General features: G+C 54.8%; 11 protein-coding genes across 11 annotated transcripts; 7 read left to right on the top strand and 4 right to left on the bottom strand.

Annotated features, from left to right (window-relative positions):
- Nucleotides 1–42: 42 nt before the first annotated feature.
- On the top strand, nt 43–1,515 carry SODALDRAFT_42793 (hypothetical protein). Its single transcript, XM_028615362.1, has one exon. The coding sequence runs from the start codon at nt 183–185 to the stop codon at nt 1,383–1,385; it is 1,203 nt and encodes a 400-aa protein (XP_028471394.1). The 5' UTR covers nt 43–182; the 3' UTR covers nt 1,386–1,515.
- On the bottom strand, nt 1,277–2,795 carry SODALDRAFT_327794 (SNARE domain-containing protein). The gene is made up of 2 exons (XM_028610521.1): nt 2,336–2,795; nt 1,277–2,176 (listed from the first exon to the last, which is right to left on the bottom strand). Exons 1-2 carry the CDS (start codon nt 2,615–2,617, stop codon nt 1,646–1,648), a joined length of 813 nt encoding a protein of 270 aa, XP_028471395.1. The 5' UTR covers nt 2,618–2,795; the 3' UTR covers nt 1,277–1,645.
- Nucleotides 2,796–3,030: 235 nt separating this feature from the next.
- Nucleotides 3,031–5,348, top strand: SODALDRAFT_342528 (nuclear envelope protein). The gene is made up of 3 exons (XM_028613090.1): nt 3,031–3,315; nt 3,395–4,209; nt 4,278–5,348. The coding sequence occupies exons 1-3, from the start codon at nt 3,177–3,179 to the stop codon at nt 5,247–5,249; spliced, it is 1,926 nt and encodes a 641-aa protein (XP_028471396.1). The 5' UTR covers nt 3,031–3,176; the 3' UTR covers nt 5,250–5,348.
- Nucleotides 5,349–5,607: 259 nt separating this feature from the next.
- SODALDRAFT_327796 (hypothetical protein) lies at nt 5,608–7,477 on the top strand. The gene has a single exon (XM_028610522.1). It carries the CDS (start codon nt 5,888–5,890, stop codon nt 7,367–7,369), a length of 1,482 nt encoding a protein of 493 aa, XP_028471397.1. The 5' UTR covers nt 5,608–5,887; the 3' UTR covers nt 7,370–7,477.
- A 971-nt stretch (nt 7,478–8,448) lies between these two features.
- SODALDRAFT_320014 (Aldo/keto reductase) lies at nt 8,449–9,369 on the bottom strand (the record flags this gene model as incomplete). Its single annotated transcript, XM_028609494.1, has 1 exon — nt 8,449–9,369. The coding sequence occupies one exon, from the start codon at nt 9,367–9,369 to the stop codon at nt 8,449–8,451; it is 921 nt and encodes a 306-aa protein (XP_028471398.1).
- Nucleotides 9,370–10,619: 1,250 nt separating this feature from the next.
- Nucleotides 10,620–11,730, bottom strand: SODALDRAFT_355810 (hypothetical protein; the record flags this gene model as incomplete). The annotated part of the gene is made up of 5 exons (XM_028613858.1): nt 10,620–10,807; nt 11,008–11,049; nt 11,144–11,227; nt 11,290–11,347; nt 11,401–11,730. The coding sequence occupies 5 exons, from the start codon at nt 11,728–11,730 to the stop codon at nt 10,620–10,622; spliced, it is 702 nt and encodes a 233-aa protein (XP_028471399.1).
- Nucleotides 11,731–12,310: 580 nt separating this feature from the next.
- SODALDRAFT_327798 (hypothetical protein) lies at nt 12,311–13,460 on the top strand. Its single transcript, XM_028610523.1, has one exon. The coding sequence runs from the start codon at nt 12,459–12,461 to the stop codon at nt 13,392–13,394; it is 936 nt and encodes a 311-aa protein (XP_028471400.1). The 5' UTR covers nt 12,311–12,458; the 3' UTR covers nt 13,395–13,460.
- A 2-nt stretch (nt 13,461–13,462) lies between these two features.
- On the top strand, nt 13,463–13,930 carry SODALDRAFT_355813 (hypothetical protein; the record flags this gene model as incomplete). Its single annotated transcript, XM_028613859.1, has 1 exon — nt 13,463–13,930. The coding sequence occupies one exon, from the start codon at nt 13,463–13,465 to the stop codon at nt 13,928–13,930; it is 468 nt and encodes a 155-aa protein (XP_028471401.1).
- On the bottom strand, nt 13,814–16,202 carry SODALDRAFT_42906 (hypothetical protein). Its single transcript, XM_028615363.1, has 5 exons — nt 15,758–16,202; nt 15,596–15,694; nt 15,427–15,494; nt 14,942–15,361; nt 13,814–14,873 (listed from the first exon to the last, which is right to left on the bottom strand). The coding sequence occupies exons 1-5, from the start codon at nt 16,159–16,161 to the stop codon at nt 14,008–14,010; spliced, it is 1,857 nt and encodes a 618-aa protein (XP_028471402.1). The 5' UTR covers nt 16,162–16,202; the 3' UTR covers nt 13,814–14,007.
- A 975-nt stretch (nt 16,203–17,177) lies between these two features.
- Nucleotides 17,178–17,697, top strand: SODALDRAFT_327802 (hypothetical protein). Its single transcript, XM_028610524.1, has one exon. It carries the CDS (start codon nt 17,278–17,280, stop codon nt 17,512–17,514), a length of 237 nt encoding a protein of 78 aa, XP_028471403.1. The 5' UTR covers nt 17,178–17,277; the 3' UTR covers nt 17,515–17,697.
- Nucleotides 17,698–23,195: 5,498 nt separating this feature from the next.
- SODALDRAFT_327805 (PIG-P-domain-containing protein) lies at nt 23,196–24,286 on the top strand. The gene has a single exon (XM_028610525.1). It carries the CDS (start codon nt 23,330–23,332, stop codon nt 24,134–24,136), a length of 807 nt encoding a protein of 268 aa, XP_028471404.1. The 5' UTR covers nt 23,196–23,329; the 3' UTR covers nt 24,137–24,286.
- The last annotated feature ends 151 nt before the right edge of the window (nt 24,287–24,437 follow it).

Genomic DNA, 24,437 nt, shown 5'->3' on the forward strand with positions numbered 1-24,437 from the left:
AGCCTCTCCCACAAGACCCGGTAGACTCCTTCCACACCACCCTCCTATGAGTCCTATCTCATGCGGCTACTTCCAACGACCATCATCCTCTTGAAGGGCTCCGGCTCCCTTCACTCCGTCTTATACGACTCCCTGAGCCGTCACTCCCCGTCAACTCTTCGCTTCAAGCTTCAACTACCATCATGGCTTCATATAGAGGCTCTCTATGTCATCTGAGAGGCCCCTTGCAGTCCATCTCGTGGGCCCGTTCTACCCAGGGCTCACTGAGACTACCGGTCCTCTCCCAGCTACGCCCTTCCACCCACCATGGCTGTCAGCCCAGACACTCATCTCACCCATCACCCACCGCCCACGGCGTGCGCTGTCTTCATCTAGGCACCGTTCTAGAATCCGGCGTTCACCTGGCCCAAGAATCTCTACTCGCCATCCACGCCACCACCGGCCTACCCTGGTACTTCGTCATTCCGCTTTTCGCACTCGGCGTCAACCTTACCGTTCGGTTGCCTCTTCAGATTTATAGCAGAAAAATCATCCTTGCTCGGTCGCGGCTGCAGCCGATCGTCGGGACATGGGCAGCATTTCACAAGCTGAGACGCCAGGAGAAACTGTCTCGCGCCCTTTACACGGGGAAATCACAAGCCCGGCTTTGTAAAGAACGAGGTCTACAAATCTGGAAAGCATGGGCCCCGTCTCTCAGTATCGCTCCCTGGATTATGGCTACAGACGCTACCCGTCGCATGACCGGCGCCGGCGGCGGCATAATCTCCCTTGTATCCGGCCAATATATCCAAGAGCATCGGCAGCAGTTGCAGCAGCAGCAGCAGCAGCAGCAGCAGCAGTCCCAGGGACTGGTTCCAGCCACTACCGCGCAACCAGTTGAAGGCATTCCCCTCAGCGATACCGACTCTTCCGTCTCACTCACAACCGCAGCCCCAGATGCCCAATTACCAGCGGATGTCTCCTCGTTCCTCGAGCCGAGCATGGCGACCGGTGGCACCCTATGGTTTCCGGACCTGACGGTCCCCGATCCCTATATCATCCTTCCCATTTTATGGTCAGCCACGTTGTGTTGGGCTTTGATTCCCGAGACGCCCGCAGCCCGTCGGGCGTTCTTCAATATGACCCAGGATGTCAGCAAACTCACAACCGTCGCCAATACTAGCACTCCATGGGCATTGCGGCTACGAAGAGCAGCCTTGCTCGTTTCTATCGGCATGCCCTTGATCGCCATGTATCTCCCTGCCGGCATGCTGCTCTACGTCGTCTCGTCGTCGCTATGGACGCAACTAAACGGTTGGATATTGAACCGCTATATGCCCTTTGAAAGTCCATTTGCCACACCTCCCATGGCACTGGAAAAGGGTTGGGTGAAGCCTCCGAAATAAAACAGGCGGAAGAAAAAAAGGCTGAAAGGCTCCATAGCTCATCGTGTAGAAACACGAGCGATCAGTTAGATTCGCTACAAAACCCTGTACAAATATACACCCTGTAACATCCGGATAGCAACGCCATGATAACAAACGAAGAGGTTCAACCCAGGAGGGCTGGATGATAAATGAGCCCCTCTGCCCCAACGATGAGTAGAACTGAAAACTTCCCCCGACCACCAAGCACGTCTCGTCCAAAGGACACGCTTCGCCATGCATTAATCGATGAAAATAGCCAACAAGACAATAGTCAAAATGACGGCGAGGATGAGCATCAAGCAGCACCCCTTGTTCCTCGCCGCCTTCTGATGCCGCGCCGCATGCGTGAGCTCCACCTGCGCGCCGCGCGTGTCGTCCCGCACATCCTCCACGTTATCCGCAATCGACGTCAGCTGCTCCCCCTGCTCGCTGACGATCTGCGCCACTTGCCGGAACAGCACGTTCAGGTCGCCGACGCCCTGTTCGATGTTGCGGATCTCCTCCTCCCGCTCGATGATCAGCGCCTCCTGGAAATCCACCTCGTCCTGCGGGGCCAGCCTCGCCAGCTCTTGTTGTTGCAGCTGTTGCTGGCCGGGCAGGTGCTCATCGCCTGTGCCTGCTCCCTCGAGCGCCTCGGGGCTTTGGGCGGCCCGCGCGGCGGTTACGGATGCGCGCTCCTTCTCGAGGGCTCGGCGTTGGACTTCTTGGAATTCTTGGAGGGCGTTCTGGAAGTCGGTCGAGACGCGGGTTTGGTCGTACTTTTGTTGTTTCTGTTATATCAAATTTCAAGTCAGGAAGCGATTCCCCTAAGGAACATTTGTGTAGGCACTGTACCCGAGGAAGGGCGCCCCTGGTTCACGGGAGAAGAGAGGGAGCAAAGAAAAGAAAAAAGTAAAGAAAAAATAAGAAAAGTAAAAAGAAAAACGCACCGTGAGGTCCTCCCAGGTCTGAAGTTTCTTGACACCCTGACCAATATCCTTACATGTCTCCCGCAACTTCTCCAGAAGATCATGCACCCGCTCGCGTACCCTCGGGGTATCCCGCCTCGTTCCTAAAAGGTCGACATCAGAGCTGAGCTTGGAGATGTTCCGTCGCAGGCCAAGGACTTTGTTCATAAGCTCAGTTTGTAGTTGTTTAAACCCCGGGTCGTCGCTGTAGCCTCCTCTCGAGGCTGTCCCCGACTCGAGCGATGATAACTGGTCGTACGACATGGCAACCGAGGCGATCGCGAATCGACTGGGCGAAAGGTTTCCGATGGTGTATCGAGAAGTGACTGTGATTGCCTGACGCTAGTAAAGCTCGAGAAAATAAAGAAATTCAGGTTATTGCGCCAGAAACGTTGACCAGAAAACGAGTGTCGGGTTATCTGGGAGTCGAAGATGGTTGTTGCGACCGCCGCTTATCCGGTTGCCTTGGAGGCAGTACGTTGCAGCTTTCATCATCGGTGGCTGACGCACTAGCCCCACTTTTATCCCTATGTGGTAAAAAAGTGCGGGGACTTCAAAAAGGGATCAAGCCACGGTGTGGGTACGATCACGTGTTCATGTGACTCCAAGCTCCCAGGTCCTGCAGCTTGCATTTCGTGCTCCGTATCCGTAGCTCGTCGCGACCCATGTCCGTTGCTCGGAGATTTTTTTTTTGTGTTTACATCGACGATAAAAAAACAGGCGACACCTCAACGAACGACTTTCACTACGTCCGACGCAACCTGGTTTCAAGCTCAGTCTGGCCTCTTATTGTGCGCGGTCCGCTCGATCATGACCTGTCAACATGTCCCCTGCGATTTCTAGGAAAGCTCCCTATAAGGACTTCCTGCAACCTGCGCTTCACAGACGGTTCTCGTCTGCTGCGACAGTTCTTCTCGGCCTGGTCTACGTCCAGGCCATCTTTCTCGGAGAGCTCACATCCTGTATGTTATCTACATTCTGAAATGCACTGCACTATCGCAGGTTGGGCCAACTCTAACAAGCGTTCCTTGCTTCCTACAGTCCTTTGGTCCTGGTTCCCCATCGGTCCCGTCGGCGTCCGAACAGCTCTCCTCTTCGCATGCGCTCTCTCGGTCATAGTTCTCCGCATCTCCCAGTATCACTTTGGCTCCCGGGCTACGGCGTCGCCGATCCACAGTCTCCCCCAGCTCTTTACCATCCAAGCTCTCGAAGCATGGCTGTTCTACGGCTTTTCCAGCGCCCTGTTCGGGCTGGTCTACCTGTGGTCCCGCCCGTCGGATTCCAAGCTGAACTGGGTCATTGCCATGAGCGGTGATCGCGTCAAGCTGAACGAGCGACCCGTCTTTGTGGTGTATTATCTCTTCGTCAGCGCCATCGCCCAGACGTTCGTCCACATGACTTTCGACAAGGACCAGCTGCGCATCGACATCTCCGAACAGCGAAGGAAAGCCCCGGCCGACTCATCGCACCCGCTCAAAGTCGTCCTCTCGAGATTGCCTGCCATCTTCGTCTACGCTACCGTGCAGTCCCTGGTTGTCTGGGTCATCTCGGTCATCTCCTACACATTGCTCTTCCGACGGACCGTCTGGGGCTGGTCGCTGGCATTTTCCCGGCCGTTCTACAACTTGCCCAAGTCCAACATGCTGCCTCCGCGCGACTATTGGTTGGGCCGCATCGCGCTGCAGTGCCTGTACGCTGGGGTAACACTGTCGACCATGTGGATGGTCGCCAATTACGCCTTCTCCAAGTTCATGGTCAAGGCGCCGTTGAAGAATGGGAAACCGCTCACGAACGATTCGAAGGACCCGAACGGTAGCTTACTCAATGGGCTAAAGAGCAAGAAGGCGTCTATCAGGGTAGGTTCCTCTTGTTCTTTTGTAAGGCGGTTCATCGGATCTTCTCTCGGGGTTGCTAACAGAAGTAGTGTTTTGCTGTTTGGGAACTTGCTCTGATCGCCCGGGATTTCGAAGATCGGCGCAAGGCCGTATTCGAAGACATCGATCGAAAAGACGGGCCCATGTGGTCTCACATCTACGTTATCTGCCTGGATATCGTCAAGGCCATGGAGGCGAGAGTGGACGATTACGGCAAGCCGGCTCCCGCGCCGGCTGTCGAGCCCGAACCCGTCATCGAACCGAGGGCTCGGTCCACCGCGTCCACCGCGCCCCTTAAGGAGGAGCCGATATTCCGAGGGCGGCCCGCGACCAAATCGATGCGTGGAGAAGTGGAAAAGGCTCTGACCCAGGCGGGCAGGGCGCCCGGACAATCACCCATCGCACAGCTCAGCCCACTGGCGAAGAAGACGCTGCAGGGCGCGCGCGACAAGGTTCTCAGCAAGGAGCAGCAGGAGGCTCTGAGCCCGCCGCAGATCACAAGCCAGCTCCAAGCATGGGCGTTGACGGTCATCCGCTATCCGTATGTGGGCTGGATCTTCCGGCAGACCTTCCGGCGATGCATCACGCCCGCCGTATTCGGCACACCCTATGCGGAGCCTGGTCACCACGTGCATGCCGTCGAGGTTCTCAGCCTGCTAGCCGTGCGCAGCTTGTCAGAGGACAAGTTTGGGAATGTCCACAGGGACGTGGCAACGATCATCCGGACTTTTACGAGAGTGACGAAAAAGCTGGAGGCGTTCAGGGAGAACTTCCCCGTACACTGGACGGACGTGGGAAACCGGAAATACGCACCAGAGGTGGATGTGCTGCTGAAGACGCTGAAGAAGGGCTTGTCGGAGGTTGTGCAGGGGTTTGAGTCGTATAGCCGCGACCTCCGGCTCACCAGGTCGGACATTAGGGAGGCGAAGGAGGTATCGGCCGAGGCGGAAACTTCTGCAAAGACGGAACGCTCCGAAGAGGGCCGTGATAAACAGCCCGAGATGACACAGCTGGGCCGTTAGGGGCGAGCTTGGCGTGTATGAGGGATAGGCGGCAGTGTATCACTGCATGTTAAATTTTCTCTCTATGTAATGATGTGAATTCCAACTATCTTCATGCTCAAGGTCTTATAAGTAAAGATGCAAATCGAGCGTGATGTCTGGCAAACGGCGAGCCGGTGCAATACCTATCTATACCTCACGCAATGTACCGGGTAAGCTTGTGGCTCCAAGCTACGAGTTGGCTTCTGCACTGCCACCTGCCACCTGCCACCTGCCACTCGCCATCACTTTTTGTGTGGCTGGCGGAAATGCCTGTGGAGTAATTAAGTACATAACAGTTTGTCCCTCCTCTGCCTCCTGCTCGTCCGTTACCGATCCATCACCATCATCTTGGCGATGCAACCTCCTAATGTTTAATTCATTCCTCTTGCTCATTTGGTTATTAGACCGTTTGCTTTACGGTCTCTCTGATTTCTTAAATGAATCATGCCCCCCTAAGACCGCACGCACTCCACCTGCGTTGTTGACAACACGGCGCATCGATCGTCATCACGGCCTGAGCAACCCAGACGCATCAGACCGTTGCCAACCGATTCCAACACGCCCACGACCCTAGAAACCGATATCCACTATTCCGAGCCTTAACCAACATTGCTGCGATGATCTCGCCACGCGCCGTTTTCCGCTTCATCTACGGCAGCTCCTACTTTATTCTCTGCGTCCTCACGGCAGCCCTGCTCCTCATCACCCCGGGCGACGCCATCTTCAGGGCGTACCAGAATAAGCAGCAATACAACATATGGATTCTAGTCGCGGCCCTCGGCTTCACCGTCGTCATCATCTCATTCATCTACACTCTTCGCCTGTATAATAACAAGACGATTCTGGCCTCCATCCCCAAGCCATGGGTACCCATTGAAAAGGGCGACCTCCCGAAAAAGGTCTACGACATGATCACCTCCGGCCTCGATCGCAGTGCCGCCATTACGTTTGAAGCCAGGCCCCGCGTGGTACAATGCGCGCCCGAGACAAGGCAACTGGAAGTGGGAATAACGCACAGTACGAAGAACAGGACAACTCCGTCTGCATCGACCCATGGACTCCAAGAAAAACGAAGAGAGAGGACGGGAGAGAAGGAACAGGGCCGAGAGGAGGATGGAGCTGTCGATAACGATTATCAGCTGCTGAAGCTCAGGGACCGGAAGAGCGTGGAGATGCAACTGGGCGGTCCGTTACCACCACGCCCCCCTGTCTGGGGCCAGATCGAACACGGCGGTTGGGCGTCCCCCGAATCGCCCGACCTACCGAATCTACAATACATCCCCGTCGTGTTTGAACTGCCGCACCTTCTCGAGGCTAAAGCCCTCACCCACGCACCCCCGGACCCTACAGCAGCGGGTGCGCCCTCTCTAGATCCCGACGCGGTCGCTTTGCTCCAGCGGCCTCCCAACAGGGGCCTGCGGGAGTACTTGACACGCCTTTCGGATTTGGGGGTTTTGCCGATGGACTCGACCACGACGGAATTCCTCTCGCTGTACGAACACGCGAGGTTCTCGACGCGGGCGCTATCGGGCGCACAGTTCCGTGACCTCATGCACCTCTTCTCCGAGGTCCTGCGCAACATGGGTCCGCTGGATCCCACCGTCTTCGAACCCGTTTACGACGCCGACGACGTAGTCTACACGGATAGTGAGCCGGACCCCGCCGCGGACGGGGGGGACACGCCCACCGAGAGCAGCACGGGCAACGACGACGACACCACGCCTCCGTTCGAGGCGGGCCCGGCGGCCAGCGCACAAAGCACGCCCTCGCGCGCCGTTACCCGGGGCTCGCGCGGTTTACGGCGACAGACGTCTTTCCCGCCCAACGCGGCGAGGTCTTCTGCGGGAGGAGACGCCATTTCGCGGACGTCGACTGCGACGGGCAGCATCAAGAGGACGCGGCGGCAGCCGACGTGGCCTCTGCAGAGGCAACAACAACAACAACAACAACAGAAGCAACCATATCACGCGTCATCTCAGGCCAGCTTGCGAACCGCGGCTTCCTCGTCCGGAGCGTCGGCTACGTCGGTGATTCGACTTGCTGGGCCGATGGACGCTACGGACTTGCCCTATGTGTTGACGTTGACGGACTCGAGATGAGGGGAGGGAAACGCGAGATGTACTGAGAACGGTCGAGACTGGCATGGCATAGCAAGGGAACGGGACACTTTAATGAATTGAATGACTTTGGACAAGCGTTGGATGGAATTGGGAATGTACTATATGGGATAGATAGGGGCAATGATCCCCCCGAGTCGGGGGATCCCTTGGAGAGACGGAGGATCATTGTCGACTCGATACTTCTTAATGATAATCGTCTTGTTGCGGCAGCGACTACTTGTTACTATCATCTGTGTGGCGGTACTTGCCGATTTGACGGATAGTCGACCCGGATTGCTCGTCCTCGGCGGGAGGTTGCGCCCGTCCATGTCCGAGTAGGGCATTTGGGAAGGGAAAAGGGGACAGGGAAAAGGGAAATTAAATACCTGCCTAGACTAGAAGACTGTAGGTCGTGCATGTGGTCCATTGGTCGGATCCAGTCGTTTACTTGAGCGGATCGGAGTACGACGGCACGGCACGGCACGGCACGGCTCTCGGCACCGAAAGGCCCAGCGCCAAGGCCGGTCGCAACTGGACACCGGGTCACGGATTCGGTCCGACACAAAAGCTACTTACTAACTCTCTAGCGGGCCGGAACTGCTGACAGACAAAGGATGTGTACACAAGACGCGTTTGAACAAGGACACCAAATTTTTTTTTTTTTTTTGAGAAATATTGGCTCTTATCTTTATTCGTCTTAAGATCTATGAGCAGTCTATTTCCAGATCATCGTGCGCCGATATAAACCAAAAGAAAATGCCCCTGGCGCCGTCATGAGGTCGTAACCTTGAAGCGTTTTGCAACGCTTCGGTCGTATCCTGTGGTGGTTGCCTTCCTGGCAGACCGACCCGACAGAAGAGCAGGGTAATGGTGGGAATCCCCCATCAAGGAATGCAGCAAAAGACGACAACTATTGGTCCGTCTGATGTATATGTGCAGATAGATCCTGGGATAACCGCCCTGAAAACGAAGTATGTGGGGGTGAAGAGGGGTAGCTTTCTTTGGAGAGAAGGTCTTACTTACGAAGACCCGGACTCGATCCAGAAAGAAAGCTATTTAATGCCGCACATGAAAACCATTCAGTCCTTGGACTTATGCATGGTGCCAGTGACGTAGCGCTCCCTGCCGAGCTCGTTAAGGGCCCGAATGTCCTCAGGGGCGAGCTTAAAGTCGAAGCTTTCGAGGTTGCTCTTAATCCGGTGGGCCGTCAAGCTCTTGGGCAGGACAATGTTACCGCGGGAGGCGTTCCAGTTGAGGAGGACCTGGGCGGGGGTGCGCCGGTACTTGGCAGCGATGGCGATGACGGTGGGGTCCTCGAGCTTATTGCCGCGGGCGAGCGGGGAGTAGGCCTCGATGCGGATGCCGTGCCGGGCGCAGAGCTCGACGAGCTCCTCGCGCTGGCAGAACGGGTGCACCTCGATCTGGTTGACGGCCGGCACGACCCTGGCGTGTCGGAGGAGGGACTCGATGTGGCCGGCGCCGAAGTTGGACACGCCGATGGACCGCACCTTGCCCAGCTTCTGGGCCATCTCGAGGGCGCGCCACGAGGCCAGCCGCTTCGCTTCGTCCTCGGCGGGCGAGTGGATGAGGTAGAGGTCGAGGTAGTCGAGGCCGAGCTTGGCCAGGGACGCGCAGAGGGCGTCGAAGGTGGCCTCGAAGCCATGGTCGGCGTCCCAGAGCTTGGAACAGACGAACACCTCCTCGCGGGGCGTGCCGGTCTCCTCGAGCCAGCGGCGGATGGCGCGGCCGCAGGCCTCCTCGTTGGCGTACCGCGCGGCCGAGTCGATGTGGCGGTAGCCGGCGTCGAGGGCCGCCCTCACGGCATCCTCTGTCTCTTGGCCGTTGGGGGCCTTGTAAACGCCCAGGGCGACCTGGGGGATCAGGTTGCCGTCGTTGAGCTTAACTGATTGCACAGGCTTGGTGGGCTTAGAGGTCTTGGTCTTGGTGGGGAAGACTTGACGCTCGGGAGAGGTCTCGGGAGTGAGTGCGGAGGGTGCCATTTTGTTTGGGTTTGCGGCGGAGGAAAAGGGAAAAGGATGGAAGATTGGAAACTGAGTAATCACGGATAGCCAAAGATGACCGTAGCTTTGGGTACAAGAATAATGAGAGGATGAAGACAAAAGAGTCAACAGGAGGTATGAGACGCTTGAGAATCAGGACGAGGATGAGGATGAGGATGAGGATGAGGATGAGGATGAGGATGGGAATGGGAGAGGTTTTCTGTCATCAAGGAGGACTCCTCGACCCCTTAAATACTTGGTTTGGGCTCACCGTTCTCCCTCGTCTTTCCTCCTCCTCTCGCCATCCGTTCAAAAGTAACCGCAACAAGCAGATTCCCCGTTTTCACCGTAATGTTTTCTCATCTTTCGGTGTACCTTCGACGGCCTCGACGGCGGCCTGTAGACCTTCAAAGACGGCGTATGCCGCGCCGTCACTTCACACAGCCGATGTGGACCCTTACGGGTATTTCCCGGATCAGAGCGCAGCATTCTGAACGACACCGTTTCAAAAGTTTCAAGGGTTTCGATGCGTGGACCAAGACCGCTGCGAGAACTCTGGAGCCTTGCGGGCTGTAAGGCTCCACGGCTGAGAAGAATCTTCCAATATCTGCCACTCGACTCGCTGCAAGACTTCGGAGGGGATCCAGTGCCTAGTTTTCGTGTCTCCAGTTTCCGGGGGACGAGCTTGGCTGGAGATAACCCAGGATGACGGCATGTCGTGGAAGGGGGGAGTCGGGAGACCTAGGGCCCATAGGTAAGGCGGTCGCTGTGTTAACCGTTAAACCAGGAGAGGTTGAGCCGTGATTGGCCCGTGCCTGATATACTGTAGTGTACCTAAGGGTAAGAGATTCAGCGTCGATCGTGTCAAGATCCAGTTAAAGGTCCGCTTTTGAGAAACAAAACGGTGGAAATGGCTTCTTGGCGCTGGTGAGCAGAGGTTGACGAACTTAGCGACGAAAAAAAGAATCTTATTTCCTTTCTTCTAGAAAAGAAAAAGGGAAAAGTCTGACGACATGACATAAGATCCTTGTACTCCCCTACGTTAAAGAGCTAAGTTGTGGCCAAGGTACTTGTAAGTGGCGGTCTCGGTGGGTAAGTGGTGGGTAAGTGGTGGGTAAGTGGTGGGTAAGTGGTGGGTAAGTGGTGGGTATCATTCGTATCATTCCCCATAGTTCTTCTCCATATACTTACAGAAGATACCCACCAGCTACACTCCATGAACTTCATAGTAAGCACATGTATTTCCCACCTCAACTGGGTCGGTGGAGGTTTCGGCAGCCGACGGGTCGGTCGTCCTTTGGTCGGTCAACGGTCGGCCGGACCGGATGATAAGCTGCTGCCTTGATGCTCCAAGCCTTCAGTGCTGCGCGTCGATCCTGTCCCTGAATTTCCCATTCCTTGCCACGGCGGAGCAGGCAGGGAGCAATAACATGCGAGTCTGTAAGGGCTCGCTGCTGTTACTGGGCCGTAAGATCAACGCCGATATGAAAATCCCGCAGATACCACTGATTTAGCAGATAGCTGTTCTCTTCCGTCATGATTGGAGAATCCAAACGTAGTCCCCTCTTATTCTGATATGCTGGCCCGTTTCATCGGTGTTCATCTCCTGCGTAAAAGGGGGTTAACGGATCGATCCACCTGTGGGTATGTTTTGAGAGGTTTCCTTCCATGCGCCGATCACTATGTCTGACTACCACGTAGCGTCTTTAACGGTAGACGGCTCTCATCGTGGTAGGCGTCAAATAGTGGGTTGGAGAGGAGAGAATACACTTACTTCCAAGGGTCTGACACTCGGTATCAGGGGGAAACTCCACGGAAACTCCACACGAGACCCTTTTCGCATCGTGAGACCATGTGGCTAAATGTGGGAAATCACTTCGCAGACATTCACAAAATGCCCGGGACCTTTCTGACACTCACCACTCTGATAATAGGGGTCCTGCTGTCTAGCCCCCCAGCTGATTAGTATGGTGTCGGTCTAGGCAGATGCAGATACAGGCAGATCGTGCATCATCAGTCAGACGACATCACCTCCTCATCTCCAATCATGCCCTCTTTAAGACCGTAGTTCCCCCGAGACGTCGCCACGACCAGCTTTTGATCCGAACGGTGAGCGTCCAAGAAATCAGAAGAACCCGAAAACGGTGAAACTAGAAGGCATCCTAGAACCTCGGCTGCATTGCGGCCGCAGTTGGAGAGGCAAGGAAGGTGAAAAGTCGGTCGACAGCTTGCGAGATCCGGTCTTGGGCCGCTCAAGTTCACAGGGTATGTATCACCTCCTTCCCGTACGTGTACAGAAAACTGGATTTCTGCCTGCAGGCGCTGGAGCCCTGGCGGGGTCATAACCCACTGTTTCGACATTGCTGTGGATCTCGCTGTGCGTCTCGTCACGCCGCGGAAGCAAAGGTTCATGCTTCTACGTGGAGCGCAAAGGTAGCATCACATAACATGTCGCCGAAGTTCCAGGAAGAAAAGAGGACAGTTGGTGAAACGTGGTCGAACGACGGTAGCCGGTGAAGTTGAAGTTGGTAAATCCCCCCAATCTCGAAGGTCTTAATAACAGGGAAGAATGAAATCGTCTGGACATGTAAACTTCTACCAATCCAATCCACGTTCGAACCACCACCCCTGATTGAGGCTGAATGGCAACGACAGGATAGGATGGAGGTGCGAAGTACGAATAAAGTGTCCCGGAACTCGGCTCGGCTGCCTGCAGGATAAGGATGAGAAAACCCCCGATGCACGGGCCAACCGTAAACTGAGCCAGTTCGGTAGTTATATCCCGAGAAGAAGGAAGCTTACATAACTTAAGTTGATAAGGTAGCTTGACTTCATTCTTATCTTATCACACATATTATCTTATCACACATCTTATCTTATCAAAGTCCAGCTCCACACGAGCCTGGAAAAATGGCAACCACAGCTCTACCTTATGCGACGACGCATCATCAGAAGGTCTACGGGTGATGACCCGTCCTCACTTCACATTGCATAATAACGGTTCCTCTCACACTTGAGATCTGATTCTGCCCGTATACATCAAAGAAGTCAAGGTCGCAGGAGTGTCCTAGTAGCTTGAGCCTCCCACGATGGCTCCCTCAACTCCAGCTTCTTCGGCTGCCCAACAGTCACAGCTCCCCTCAACAACCGACTTTACTACGCTCTACAACCGCATCTCCCTGGCGACAGAAAAAGAGTCGGCCTTCCTTTCCGCCATGCGCGCCAAGTACCCCTCTCTCCAGCGCCCCACCACTTCCACTCCCACCACCTCCACCTCCACCTCCACAGCCAACACCACCATCTCCACTTCCGATCCTCCAACGACGGCCAAACAAACCAGCTTCTCCTCACTCAACACCAACACAGCCAGACCAACCCAGCCAGAAACAGCAATCGGGCCCAACCCCCGCAATCCCTTCGGCAAAACCAAAGCCCAGCTCCAGGCAGAGTACGAAGACGCGACGTTCCGCGTCGAACCCCCCAACACCGGGCTCGGCTACCGCCCCGCCAAGACGGACGACGGAGGAGGAGGAGGAGGAGGAGACGCTACACAAGCGGACGCCACCACGCGGGAGCTCGGCAGGCGCCTTCTCGGCGGCAAACGCGCGCGAGGGGGCGGGAGGAACGCCGAGAAGGACCCTTCCTCCTTTTCGGCCCGTAGTAGGGCCGCCGCCCGGGACAAGGAGAGCGACGAAGATGAGGGCCGCGGTGCGCTCGTCAGGCGGAAGAGGGTTCGTGCTGCTGCCGTTCCTGCCGTTCCTGCCGGAGCAGACGTCTCGGCCTCGGCTGCCGTGGTGGAGAAGGAGGCTGAGACCAGGCCGGTGTCGGGCGGGGATGTGGAGACCCGGTCGTTGGATATCAACAGTTCCGGTGATGGTGAGGGGGACGGCGGTGTTGTTCCAGAGTCGTCATCTACACCCCAGCCGGGGACCGGCGGTGGGGAGGAAGGAAGGAAGAAGAGGAAGAAGAAAAATAAGAAGAAGAAAAAGTCGAAGCAAGGGGATCCGGACGGATCAGGGAGTTGAAGATATAAAGATTAGACGGACCAAACCAAATAAATCAATCCACAAAGGAGGCACCCAAATGAACAATGATGAATGTATTCGCCGTTAAGACCGACACGCCGTCCTGGATCGGCACTGGGCAATTCCAGGGACCCTCTTCAGATATATTGATACCACCAGCCTCCCTTTTGGAGAATTTCCAACTCCCGTACCACCCTCGCTTGGATATGACATGGTTGAAGGCCATGCGATTGAAAGAATGGAGCAAGGCATCCGGCACGGGCCGAGATATCCAGATACCCAGATATACAAACAAAGAACTGAATTCAAACCATCGCAACCGCTCTCATGAGCCGGGTATTTCCATCGTTCCGTTGCAGCAGACCGCCATTACAGGGTGGCCAAAGATCCGGCAATCCTCTCCCACAGAGAGCCCTTTGCATGTACCCCCCGTTGCCCCATTACAGAAATCCCGTCAAGCGTCCCGGCCTGACAGTTATCCGGTTATAGGTGTCGTCTTAATTATGTACGTGCCATCTCCCACCCCGAAGACGTAGACGGCACAATCCTCTCCGTGGAGCCCTTCAGAACCCAAACCGATATTATTTCGAATGCCGAAAGAGAAGAAGACACCTTACTGTAATCTTTTCCGCTTCCTGTCATCGTCTCCCCGTGGATCCTCGTCCTCGTTTTCCCGCTCAGCCGTATCTGTCGGGTTCAGAATGTGTGCCATGCTTCCCCTTCGCGTCGGAGGAAGCGAGCTGTCCTTCACCGCCAGACTACCCCGACTGGCCGTATTCCACGACCAATTGGCGAAAGGTTCGGCGGCGGGGGGCGCAGCTCCGGGAGGAGGAGGGTAATGCGAGTGGGCGTGCGGGTGCGGATGCGGATGCGGGTGCGGGTGCGAGTGCGAGGGCGGCGGTGGAGTGGCCGGACTCGAACCAGGTCGCACCTGCGATGCGTTCGTGAGGGAGTAGGTGGAAAGCGAGTCTCGGATGCGCTGGTCTTCGGGCGCTAGTCGGTTCGGAGAAGGCGGCCAATGGGTTGGGGGAGGACCGGCGGACACAAACTGAGGAGGATTCGGCTGCTGCCAGGCATGCACGCGGATATCGGCGGACGTGTGGCGTCGGGCAAGACTGCCAGGGGGTGGTTCGACCTGGCCAAGTGGGTGTGGAGGTGGCGGCGGCGGTGCGGTTCCGCGCAAAGGAGACGGTGATTGGGGGGCCGTGTTGGGACCCGGTATAGAGCCGTACCGCCTGGGCGTGCTGTTGGACAGCCCGGATGGGACGGGCGGACGGTAGAGGTTGGCCTGACCCCGTGCCGGGGGAGGGGCCAGGTTCGATCTTCTCGGATCATCCTGCGGAAGCTGACGAGGCGAGACGGGCGCGTTGTCAACATTGGAGAAATACGAACGTGAGTTTCCGAATCCTGGCTCGTGGGGCTCGTCAATAGTGCGAAGCATCTCGGCTTGTCGCTGCATCTCGGCTTGCAATTGCATGACTTTTCGACACGTTAGCGCCCAGCCCAACAGAAACCCGACAATACAGAGCCCAACCCAGGCCACTTACTGTCTCTATGAACCGGATGCCCCTGGTCTGGCACCAGCCCCAGAATGGCTCTGGACAGCTCCTGATTCACGTGGAACAACCTTCCCATTGTCTCCATGACTGCCTGGTACTTGACCTGCATGAAATGCGCGTTCTCCTCGCTCCTCTGTAGCCGTATGCTAAGGTCGTAGAGAGAGTGTTCGATATTGTTGATTCTCGGATCCATCATTTCCGGGGGTACCGGCATATTATCGGACGGGGTACCTGGCTGGGAGGAGCTGACCTTGGCGCTGGGGTACTCTCTATGAACAAGCGCGTGGCGTGATGCTCGACGTTTGATTTCGCGAAGGCCCACTAGGTCACCTCTCTTGAAATTGCCGTTGCCATGCTTGAATTCCCAGAGCGCCATGTCAGGGTTGCCGGTATTGAAAGCATCGCTCACTGGCACGACTGTCTGTCAGCGGCATGCTAGGACAGCCAAACTAAACTGGAAGAACCGGCCAGACCTTTGTGAAACCCATACATGTTCAGTTGTCGCACGAATGAGGATATGTTGGTGTGCTTGAAATATTGTCTGCGATCACTGGTTAACGTCCGGCTCGGCTGGCTCGTCTTCCAAGGGTGTGATCTAGGGCAGGGTGTGCGAAGGGGGGTGTGAGGTGGCGCAAGACGTACGCAAGTACTTTCGAAAAGTCGGGCGATGGTGACATTACGAAACTCTCAGCGCTCGGAGACCATGATATTAGATGTTGTATGGTGGGATCCTCCAGCATGCTATAGAGGGGGTTTCTTAGCGATTGAACGTTTGGAGGCATCTGTTGCAGTGAATTATCTCACTTGTAGAGTTTGTGAATGAAAGCGGTCTGAACGATCTTAGGCTGATGGACGGCGGCGGCGGCGGCAGGCGGGGCCGGCATGGAATTGATGGCGTCGTTGGGCCCGGAGGATAGGGGGGCGAGAGAAGAATTCTTGGCCGTGTCGGAGGCGGCGCCATTAGTGCTGCCATCGTGGTGATGCCGGGCAGGCGATGCGCTCCGGGGAGAGTGGCCGCCGGCAGCGGTCGTGGCCGTGGTAGCGGTCGGCGTGGTGACCTCCATGGGGTCACCAGGGGAAGGTGCGGAGGTCTGAATGGTAGGAGTCGGAAGCGGGACGATGCGAGGGGTCGAATTGGAGGATAGCCCGTCGTGTCGGTCGGGTAGCAGAGGAGGTCTCTGCTGCTGGCTCTCAGTCTCACCAGCCATCTGGGCTTGTACGATAGGAGAGAACAGAAGGGCGAGTTAGCAATTAGGGCATGAGGTGGACGTAGGGCGCAACTTCAGACAGGAGCAGAAGTTGGCCTTCGTGCTCGCTCCGTACAGTAGAACAGAGGATAGGGCCAAGACCATTGGGAGGCCGGTGCGTCGACAGGGGACAAGGGGGAAGGGCCAGGGCCAAGGGGACGAGCAACCAAGATGCGGGAGCGGAACTTGCGACAGGGGGGAGGAGGCACAAGACCATGACAAGGCTGGGAGTGGGTGGGTGATGATTTTCGAGCTTACCTCTCACATCATATCTGCTCTGAAGAGCAGTTTATTAGGAAGAATAGGAAGCAATCATGCGACTATGGCGGATAAAAGATGGCAATGCGCCCCTTATGCGACCAGAAGAAACGGATTGTTAGGCGATGTCGAGTTTGATAATTATTATGGGAGCTGTTCGTACGTTGTACTTCGGTTTTGTATGGTGGGGGACCGGTCGGTTTGTGTCCCGTGCGCGGGTGGACGGACAATGCGAGTAATTTTGTACCGGGGAAGACTGTTGGTAGCTTATGACTGGACGATCGGACAGATTACGCTGGGGACCTGGGGGATGAACAAGCGGAAAAGAAAAGTGGTGTCAAGGTAGGAAAGAGACGCGAAGTGAAGCTAGGGCGTTAAAGGGCGACGAGTTTGGTTGTTCGAATCGCGTCGCTTGTTGCACCCCTATCGCGCAAGCCAAAGGGATCAGAATATCAGAATAAACAGCCCCGTACCAAGGAACCGCCCAGCGCTGTGGCTGTGGTGCCTCGTCAACTCGACTTGAAAGACCGGCCCTCTGCAACTGCGATGCGAGTAGGTGAAAATGCAAGCGGCAGGCACGGTCCAATCTCAATGTCGCGTGTCTGTGAGCTGTCGAACTTCTAGATGCCCCGTACTGACGACCCGTCTAGCTGATTTGTCGAGACAGGCCACTTTGACAAGCGAACCACGGATGTTGATCAATGGGTCGGCCGCAGCAATCTTCGAGACGCCACGCAACGGAAATCAGATATTGACAAACGGTTTATGAGAAGAATAACGACGACAATGGGGAGATGGGATCAGTAAGATGAGGAGAGGATGGGAAGTGAAAAAAAGGGTGATAAAGTATTTTACGGGACAGTACGCGGAGTGCTTTGTCTTACTTGGCTCGGCTCACTTCTCCCGGTATCGGCCAAATGGGGATTCGAGTTGAAAAAGATGGGAGGATGGGAGTTGTTGGGAAGAAACATTCGGCGAAGGGTGATGGTCCCTGAGTGGCGTCGACGAGGTGAAGGAGCGCGTGAGTGGTGTGTGTGTGACTGGGACATCCTTTAGTAGAAGCTAGAAGCGCGGTAGCGTCGTTGGGGGGGGCTGCTTCCAAGTGCAGTACGTGTTAGGTTTTACGTTGTACGGAGAAGGTACGGAGCGAGTGCAAAGTGTGATCCACAGCCCGCGAACTGGGCGCTGGTTGGTTCAAGAGGTCATCCATCCGTGTGCGGATGCGGCCGGGCAGATGTGAATCGTGAACCACCCAAAGCCAAAGCCCCCAGACCGGGGGTAGGAACCTTGGAAGGCACCCCCTTACGTACTTCGTATTCGGGACATATAAAACGTACAGAGAAAGTACAGATACCTTTCAGTCCTCTCTCCTGTCTCCTGTCTCCTGTTTCCTGTCTCTGACAGGTACCTGTCTCTTCCTGCAAACCCCAGCAGGCATCCAAGACACGCAGCAGCACCTACACAAGTAAAATGCTAAATTTTGAGGACAAGCCGGGGTTTATATTCCCGAGAGGTCACAAAACATCAAGGGGAGGGGGGGAAATGAGGCTAAAATCAGGAAGGAATCAAGTAGAGGATTTATCTGGTTGTCCTCGGTTATTGAAGCAGTCGCTCGGGAGAAGTGACATCGGTCAGTCTAAGTACATACCTATGCTACATAACCCTCCCTGGTCAATACAAGTGCGGATAACCGTACAAATACGCAAGACGTACAGCCCTGGGGCTAGGAACTAGAACAAAGGAAGAAGCCGTAGTTGGCGATGGAAAACCTACGCGAAGCCCACGAAGAACAACGCAGAAGAACCCTAGCTCGATGCTCGTCATAGGTAATGCTTCCTCGATCATTCCATCGTTCTATGAACATCGTGTTTCCCACAGTACGGAACAGGACCGTAAGTACGGATGTTCCAGGCTAGTTCGAACCTAAGGTACCTTCCCCGTTACGTTGACACTACCTAATAAGCGATTACCTACCTGTACCTTAGGCACTGGTAAACTACCTAAGGTAAGGTACCTAAGGGTATAATCATACGAAGTAGGTACCTGCGAATACCTCATGTCCAAGAAAGGGGGACCACTCCAACGATTCGGTAGGTACCCGAAAGTGACGCTGTTCACTTTCGCGTGCTATTTAGGGAGATCAAGAGGGCATTCATTTAATAAGAGCGGAAAGCCTTGCTTCAGCCCTTTTCGCATACCTTACCTTCTAGGGGGGGTCGTAGCCGAGTAGTTCCCCGTAGACAATTAATGCATACCTAGTGTATTACTCCGCACACGTGCGTACTGTCTTTCCCCTGAGGCCATTGATATTGCTACGCAACGGTAATTGGCCGTCTTTATTCGTTCAGTTGATTTTAGTTGATTTTATATACGGATAGGCATACGGTAATCAAGGTAGGTAGGTGTGGTAGAGTAATTACCTACCTAGGTATATATATGTTGAGTACGAAATACGAAGTCATCCCTTCCACCTTCTACCAAAATGTTTGCCCGTGCATTATGTAAGTTTACGAAGCACTCGCGGGGGAGCTGGAACTCACCCCACGATTATCACAATTGTTGGTGGGTACCGGAGCTCTCTTGTTTTGCTGTCAGATTCGTCGCAGACATCCAGCGCCCACCCTGCCTTGGTTACTTCTTAATTGGATGAAAACGCCCATCTCACGATGCTTTATATTTAACCTCTTATCGATGTATAAGGTACCTTAGGTAAGGTAGGCAGGCTTTCACCCCCACATGCCATGAGAGAAATGGAGTCCACCTCTCTGCTTGGTCCCCCGACCCGCGTCAACTCCTTTCCCTCCCCTCGCTTATTCGGCCTTTCTCCATATCGAATCGGCGAGCCCCTCGTGCACTGTGGTCTCGCATTTAAAGTAGCCAGGCAGACCGCAGTTATATTCCAGTGAATACGTAGTATGGTTCGAGCGTCTCCGATTTTACCGGCCTGCCTCTGAATCTGCTAGAGGCTCGATGGCTTACGCCAACTGAAAACTGCAACTACAATAACAAGTCCACAAACTTGAAGATGGAAAGAGTTGACTTGTCTCGAACAAAGGAAGCGAGGGGGGTTTTTCGACGCCTTGCAAGGCTGCCGTTATCAATCAATGCGTATCTGTAGGTACGTTGTAAGTTGCTGGGTTGAACATCAATACGTTGTACTACCACCACTCTGTTTGAGCAAAGCTGCACAGTTGCATGGACATTCGTACCGTACACGTACAACCCCTGCGGCAACCATGCTGTTGTTGGTCCCCAGCGTCTCCCTACTAGTAGGCATTTCCCTTCCTCCCTTGTTTCAATCCCATGCAACTTGGACACTAGTGCAGTGGGTATTTTTCTATTCTTTTTCTCTCTTTTCCCTTTTCCGTCTTGTCCGCTTCAACCGCCTAAACAGGGAACAAGTAAACATCCTCGGACCCGGATTCAGACAACCCAGAGCTTCATTGGTTGTTGTCCTAATCTCCCCAGGCACAATGGCGTCACATTCTGTTTTCGTGGCCGAACCCAACCAAGCACCTGGGAGCCAGCTACCGATCCTGTGTACCCTACGCGACTGACTATTTGGGTAATTATTGGAACCACTCCTCTCTCACCTTCGAACATTTGATCATCTTTCAGCTCCCCTTGACTTTAGACGTACACATAGGTACCAGGTACGTTGTATGTACTAGGTGGGCCCCCATCCTCTCACGGTTTCCCCACCCTCAACCAAATATTGGTATTGGGCATTCTTTGCGGGAGAACTTCCGGATCGCTTCCCCGTTGAACGTCATCTCCCGCTTGGGCGAATTAGGACTCCCCGCTTCTTTTCTTGCCAACAATGGAGGGCGGCTGTCCTGTGCACGTCAATCGACGATGTAACGTCATGTTTCAGCCCACATGGTGAAGCTTCAGGTAACAGGAGGGACGATAGATATCGATTTTTGTTTTGGTCTTGAATTTTTTTTTATCAATAATAATGCGAAGTCAATATCTCAGTTTCCGTCTCCGTCCGGCCCCACTGAACCGACGACCGAGTAAAGCTCAGAATTGCCCTGATCTCTAGCCTAGCCAGGGGCTTTCGTCGATCCGCGATTTGCATCTCCACACATGGATATTCTGTCAATATTCTCCCCCATCGTCATCTTGTTGCTGCCTTAAATCTAATCCTGCTCGCATTGCAAGCCCGATCGCTCAATCTTCGTACAATCTGAAGACAAACGCACATGAGCGGAAAGACCCAGACGTCGCTAGGTACCTGGTCATAGCAGACGAGAGGAAATCCGAGACACGCAAGGCTCTTTCTATCTCATGTCTTCTTTCACCACCCCGTTCCCCCTCCACCCCCCCTTTTCCGACTTTGATAGTCAGTCGAACATGGTAGACGAAATTGAACGCTCTTTGTAAGCTGGAAGGCTCTGGGCAAAGACGATGCGAGTAGAGATGTCTGTCAACGACTTTTGGGGTCCTTCAGGTTCAATCAACATGGCACTTAGACGAAGAAATTATTCATTGAACTCGACTCTTCTAGGACTTCCGACGACGTTATGGCCTAGCTACTTAATGCAACGATTGCAGCACCCGATGAAATGTCTCTTATTGTTTCAATGATGATATTGTACTTGCTTGTGTCATTGTCTTTCATCTGCTACTGACGTTCTCACCACATTCACCTCTCCAGTCTCCGTAGCTACAATAAATCGGATTCGGGAGGGGGTTCAAGACATAGCAATTCTGTGCTGAGTCCTTCACGGGAACACCGGCAACGAATAACCAAAATACCGGACGGAAAGAAACAAACAACAAACGAAGAGGAGGAGGAGAAAAGAAATCGTTCGAGGGTCCCGCGGAATGGGAATACTCAGGGCTCTCGATGAGAAGGTCCTTCACCTGCTTGTCCGCTTTGGTCTTGTCGACCCAAACAGCATCCATCACATAGAGATCACCGGCGTGTTCGAGCTACTTCTGACGATGATGGGCTTCCACCGCACCCAGGGCATCGGGAGGCTATTGAGCACGGGGCGGGAGGACCAAAAGGTGCCGGAGCCCGGGCGGTGGATTTCCCCCAAGGAGAAGAAAAGGTTGCTAGAAGCAGACCATCAGGACGTCGACAACAACTCTCGGGCAAATGAGGCAGAGAGGGGAGAAAGAGGTGGCGTCGAACGCGAGGAATGTGTTGGCTGCCTGGGCTCTCGGGAGGCCGACTTCAAGCTCCAGTGTAGCCACTGGTGGTGCGCCGTCTGCTTGCGGGAGTGCATCAAGATGGGCCTGCAAAATATCGCCATGTGGCCGCCGAGGTGTTGCACGCCGCTGACCGAGGAGGTCTTGACCTGGGCGCAGCGCCCCGAGTGGATGCAGATCTGGCGGCAGGTCCGCGAGGAGCAGGCTACCCCGGTACTCGAGCGCCTGTACTGTGCGCAACCGACTTGTGCTGATTTCATCCCGACACGGCAAGAGACGCGCAGGAAGTGGTCTCTCGACAGCAGGGATGATGGCAGTGCCAACTCTGGACGTTTCCGGACATTGTCGGATAGAGACCTGCTCCAGTGCCTAACTTGTGGAGAGCGGACGTGCCGAAAATGCAAAGCCGTGGCGCATCCTGGTCGGCCTTGCACCATCGAGGAGGAGGATGAGATGCTAATGGACCTCATGGACAAAAATAACTTCTGTAGCTGCCCAAGCTGTCATCGGATCGTGGAGCTGCGGGATGGCTGCAACCATATCAAGTATGTGTGCGTCTGAATGGCATGGCGACTTTACCCCCATGATCGGTCAAGATGGCGGTCGGGACCGTACCTGGTTGAAAAGAAGAGAGAGAAAACTGACTTGCCTAAAACTCTATAGATGCCACTGCGGACAGGATTGGTGCTTCATATGCGGCCAGAGCTGGTCCGGGGGACATTCGTGCCCGCCCTACGGAATGCACCACACGCGCAAGCCGGCTCGAGAGAGGCGACACCAGTTCCGGCAGCAGCGGACGAAGGAGGAACACCGGCCTCGTCAGTCTAGGGACGCGGGAGAAGATCACTATCCGGTGAGGAGGGCCACTGGGGCGGAAGTAGATGCATTCCATTGGCATCTTCTCAACCCGCCGCGGCGCCCAGCGGGTGCGTCGTTCCTTGGGGCACAACATCGTGGTAGACTGCGGCCTCAGCCCATACCCCCCTCAGTGACCCAGGCTCCGAATCGACGGCGGTGGAACCGAGACTGAGGATTCACCGGGCGCCTGACGGGGAAAGACTACCTTAGGATAAACGTCCACCCAGAGTCGTGACCAAGGATAGGAACCCAGGACGGAAACCAGGACGACACCAGGACCTCTAGAGCATGTTGTCTGGCGGCAGCGATGCCCCAACTAACGGCTGCATTCAATTGTCTCCATGATATAATAAGCCTTGCTCAAGAGACGGGGGAAAGAGTGACGGAAGTCGTCATCGGTACTGGCTGTCATTTTATAGAGAGGTTACACAGCAAATATGAAAAAGAGCAAGGGGTGATGGTCTGCTTCAACCCTTTGAAAACAGAAACAATTACTGGTGCAAACGAAAAGGTGGAGTCAAGAGTCTTGTAACAACTTCATCAGATAGGATTAGGCAAGAAAGCAAGGCGGCTGGTTCATAATTATTTGTTTTACGCAAAGTGAAGATGCGTTCTGTGAATTATCTTGCTTGCTCCGTAATTAACAAGTAGTACTCACCGACTCACCTGCACCACACCTTGGCCCACTTCCCTGTATCCACTTATTTTCCCTGTTTGAATTTACGCCCTGTCATCACGGGAACACCACCAGCTGTGTTTTCTTCAAAGTTCCGTTTCTTCGCCCCGGGGGTCCGGGACCTGTGCGACGTCGGCTGCAGCTTGTCTAGTCATGGACTGAAAGTGTGCTGGGACAATGTCGCTTTCCTCAGATGACGAGGAGCAAGAGCCCTTCCCCGACACCATGCAATCCGATATCTCCATCACCAGCGAAAGCAGCAGCGACGACGATGCAGAGGCAGACGATGCCGACAAGGGCGATACTATCAAAAACCAAGCGCCGCAAACCGTCGAACACAACTATTTTGCGCCGCCATTTTACGGCCGCCCGCCGACTCCTCTTCCACCCTCTCCCTCGCTAACGTCTCTCCTCCGTCCCTCGAGGCCGACGACCCCAGACGCTTCGGATGATGACTTCGAGCCCGTTCCGCGCGCGTCGCCTAAAGTGCCGACGTACGAATACTACGGCTTCGTCCTCTACCTCTTCTCGAGCCTGACGTTCCTCGTCTACCTACTGTGGTCCTACCTCCCCTCGCCCTTTCTCCACGTCCTCGGCATCTACTATTACCCGAACCGCTGGTGGGCTCTCGCCATCCCGTCCTTCATCACCATGCTGCTCGTATACATCTACGTCGCCCTCGCGGCCTATAACACGGAGGTCCTGACCCTTCCCCTGGAGTCCATCGAGACGGTCGTGGACGCCGCGGCGCAGATCGCCGTCGTGGACTCCAAGGGCCGCATCAAGACCGGAGCGCACAGGAGGCAGAGAGATCAGCGGGACCATCGGGATCATAGGATACATGGCGGACCGCAGTTGAACTGGAAGAATGTGTGGAACGAAGGCACGGATGCGGTGATGGATATCCCACTCGCGGGCGTGTGCGAGGTCCTCTGCAATGACGGGATGGAGGGGGAATTCGAATCTGAGTACGCTGTGTATTGATAATAATAGATGGTGCATGTCTCTGCTCCAAACTCTATGGGGTATAGAAATGACTACGAATAATGATTTCGTATGATTCCGGCGCTGTCTTTTCTTCTTCTTTTTTCCCTCGCCTTGATAGAAGGATTCTTAATCTCTTCGTGCAACATGTACCTCATGATAGGACTTACCGGGTGATCTTGACATACCAAATAAATGCCAAGTAATTCTCCTCCACTCATCCTTCTCCTGTAGTCGAGCTGACCGTGCTCCGTGTCAAGAAGAAGCTTATATGGGACTTAACCGAGGGTCTTGATGTTCG

Source organism: Sodiomyces alkalinus (assembly GCF_003711515.1).
Source record: "Sodiomyces alkalinus F11 unplaced genomic scaffold SODALscaffold_1, whole genome shotgun sequence".
Lineage (NCBI taxonomy): Eukaryota > Fungi > Ascomycota > Sordariomycetes > Glomerellales > Plectosphaerellaceae > Sodiomyces > Sodiomyces alkalinus.

Bases quoted from the DNA above. Each gene is read 5' to 3' on its own strand.
- SODALDRAFT_42793 (XM_028615362.1), top strand. From the start codon at position 183: ATGGCTTCATATAGAGGCTCTCTATGTCATCTGAGAGGCCCCTTGCAG.
- SODALDRAFT_327794 (XM_028610521.1), bottom strand. From the start codon at position 2,617: ATGTCGTACGACCAGTTATCATCGCTCGAGTCGGGGACAGCCTCGAGA. The intron at 2,177-2,335 runs GTGCGTTTTTCT...TTGATATAACAG, and splicing joins AGACCTGGGAGGACCTCACG to AAACAACAAAAGTACGACCA.
- SODALDRAFT_342528 (XM_028613090.1), top strand. From the start codon at position 3,177: ATGTCCCCTGCGATTTCTAGGAAAGCTCCCTATAAGGACTTCCTGCAA. The intron at 3,316-3,394 runs GTATGTTATCTA...TGCTTCCTACAG, and splicing joins TCTCGGAGAGCTCACATCCT to TCCTTTGGTCCTGGTTCCCC. The intron at 4,210-4,277 runs GTAGGTTCCTCT...TAACAGAAGTAG, and splicing joins GCAAGAAGGCGTCTATCAGG to TGTTTTGCTGTTTGGGAACT.
- SODALDRAFT_327796 (XM_028610522.1), top strand. From the start codon at position 5,888: ATGATCTCGCCACGCGCCGTTTTCCGCTTCATCTACGGCAGCTCCTAC.
- SODALDRAFT_327798 (XM_028610523.1), top strand. From the start codon at position 12,459: ATGGCTCCCTCAACTCCAGCTTCTTCGGCTGCCCAACAGTCACAGCTC.
- SODALDRAFT_42906 (XM_028615363.1), bottom strand. From the start codon at position 16,161: ATGGCTGGTGAGACTGAGAGCCAGCAGCAGAGACCTCCTCTGCTACCC. The intron at 15,695-15,757 runs GTGAGATAATTC...CCCCCTCTATAG, and splicing joins TTCATTCACAAACTCTACAA to CATGCTGGAGGATCCCACCA. The intron at 15,495-15,595 runs GTACGTCTTGCG...CAGTGATCGCAG, and splicing joins GACTTTTCGAAAGTACTTGC to ACAATATTTCAAGCACACCA.
- SODALDRAFT_327802 (XM_028610524.1), top strand. From the start codon at position 17,278: ATGGGAAGTGAAAAAAAGGGTGATAAAGTATTTTACGGGACAGTACGC.
- SODALDRAFT_327805 (XM_028610525.1), top strand. From the start codon at position 23,330: ATGTCGCTTTCCTCAGATGACGAGGAGCAAGAGCCCTTCCCCGACACC.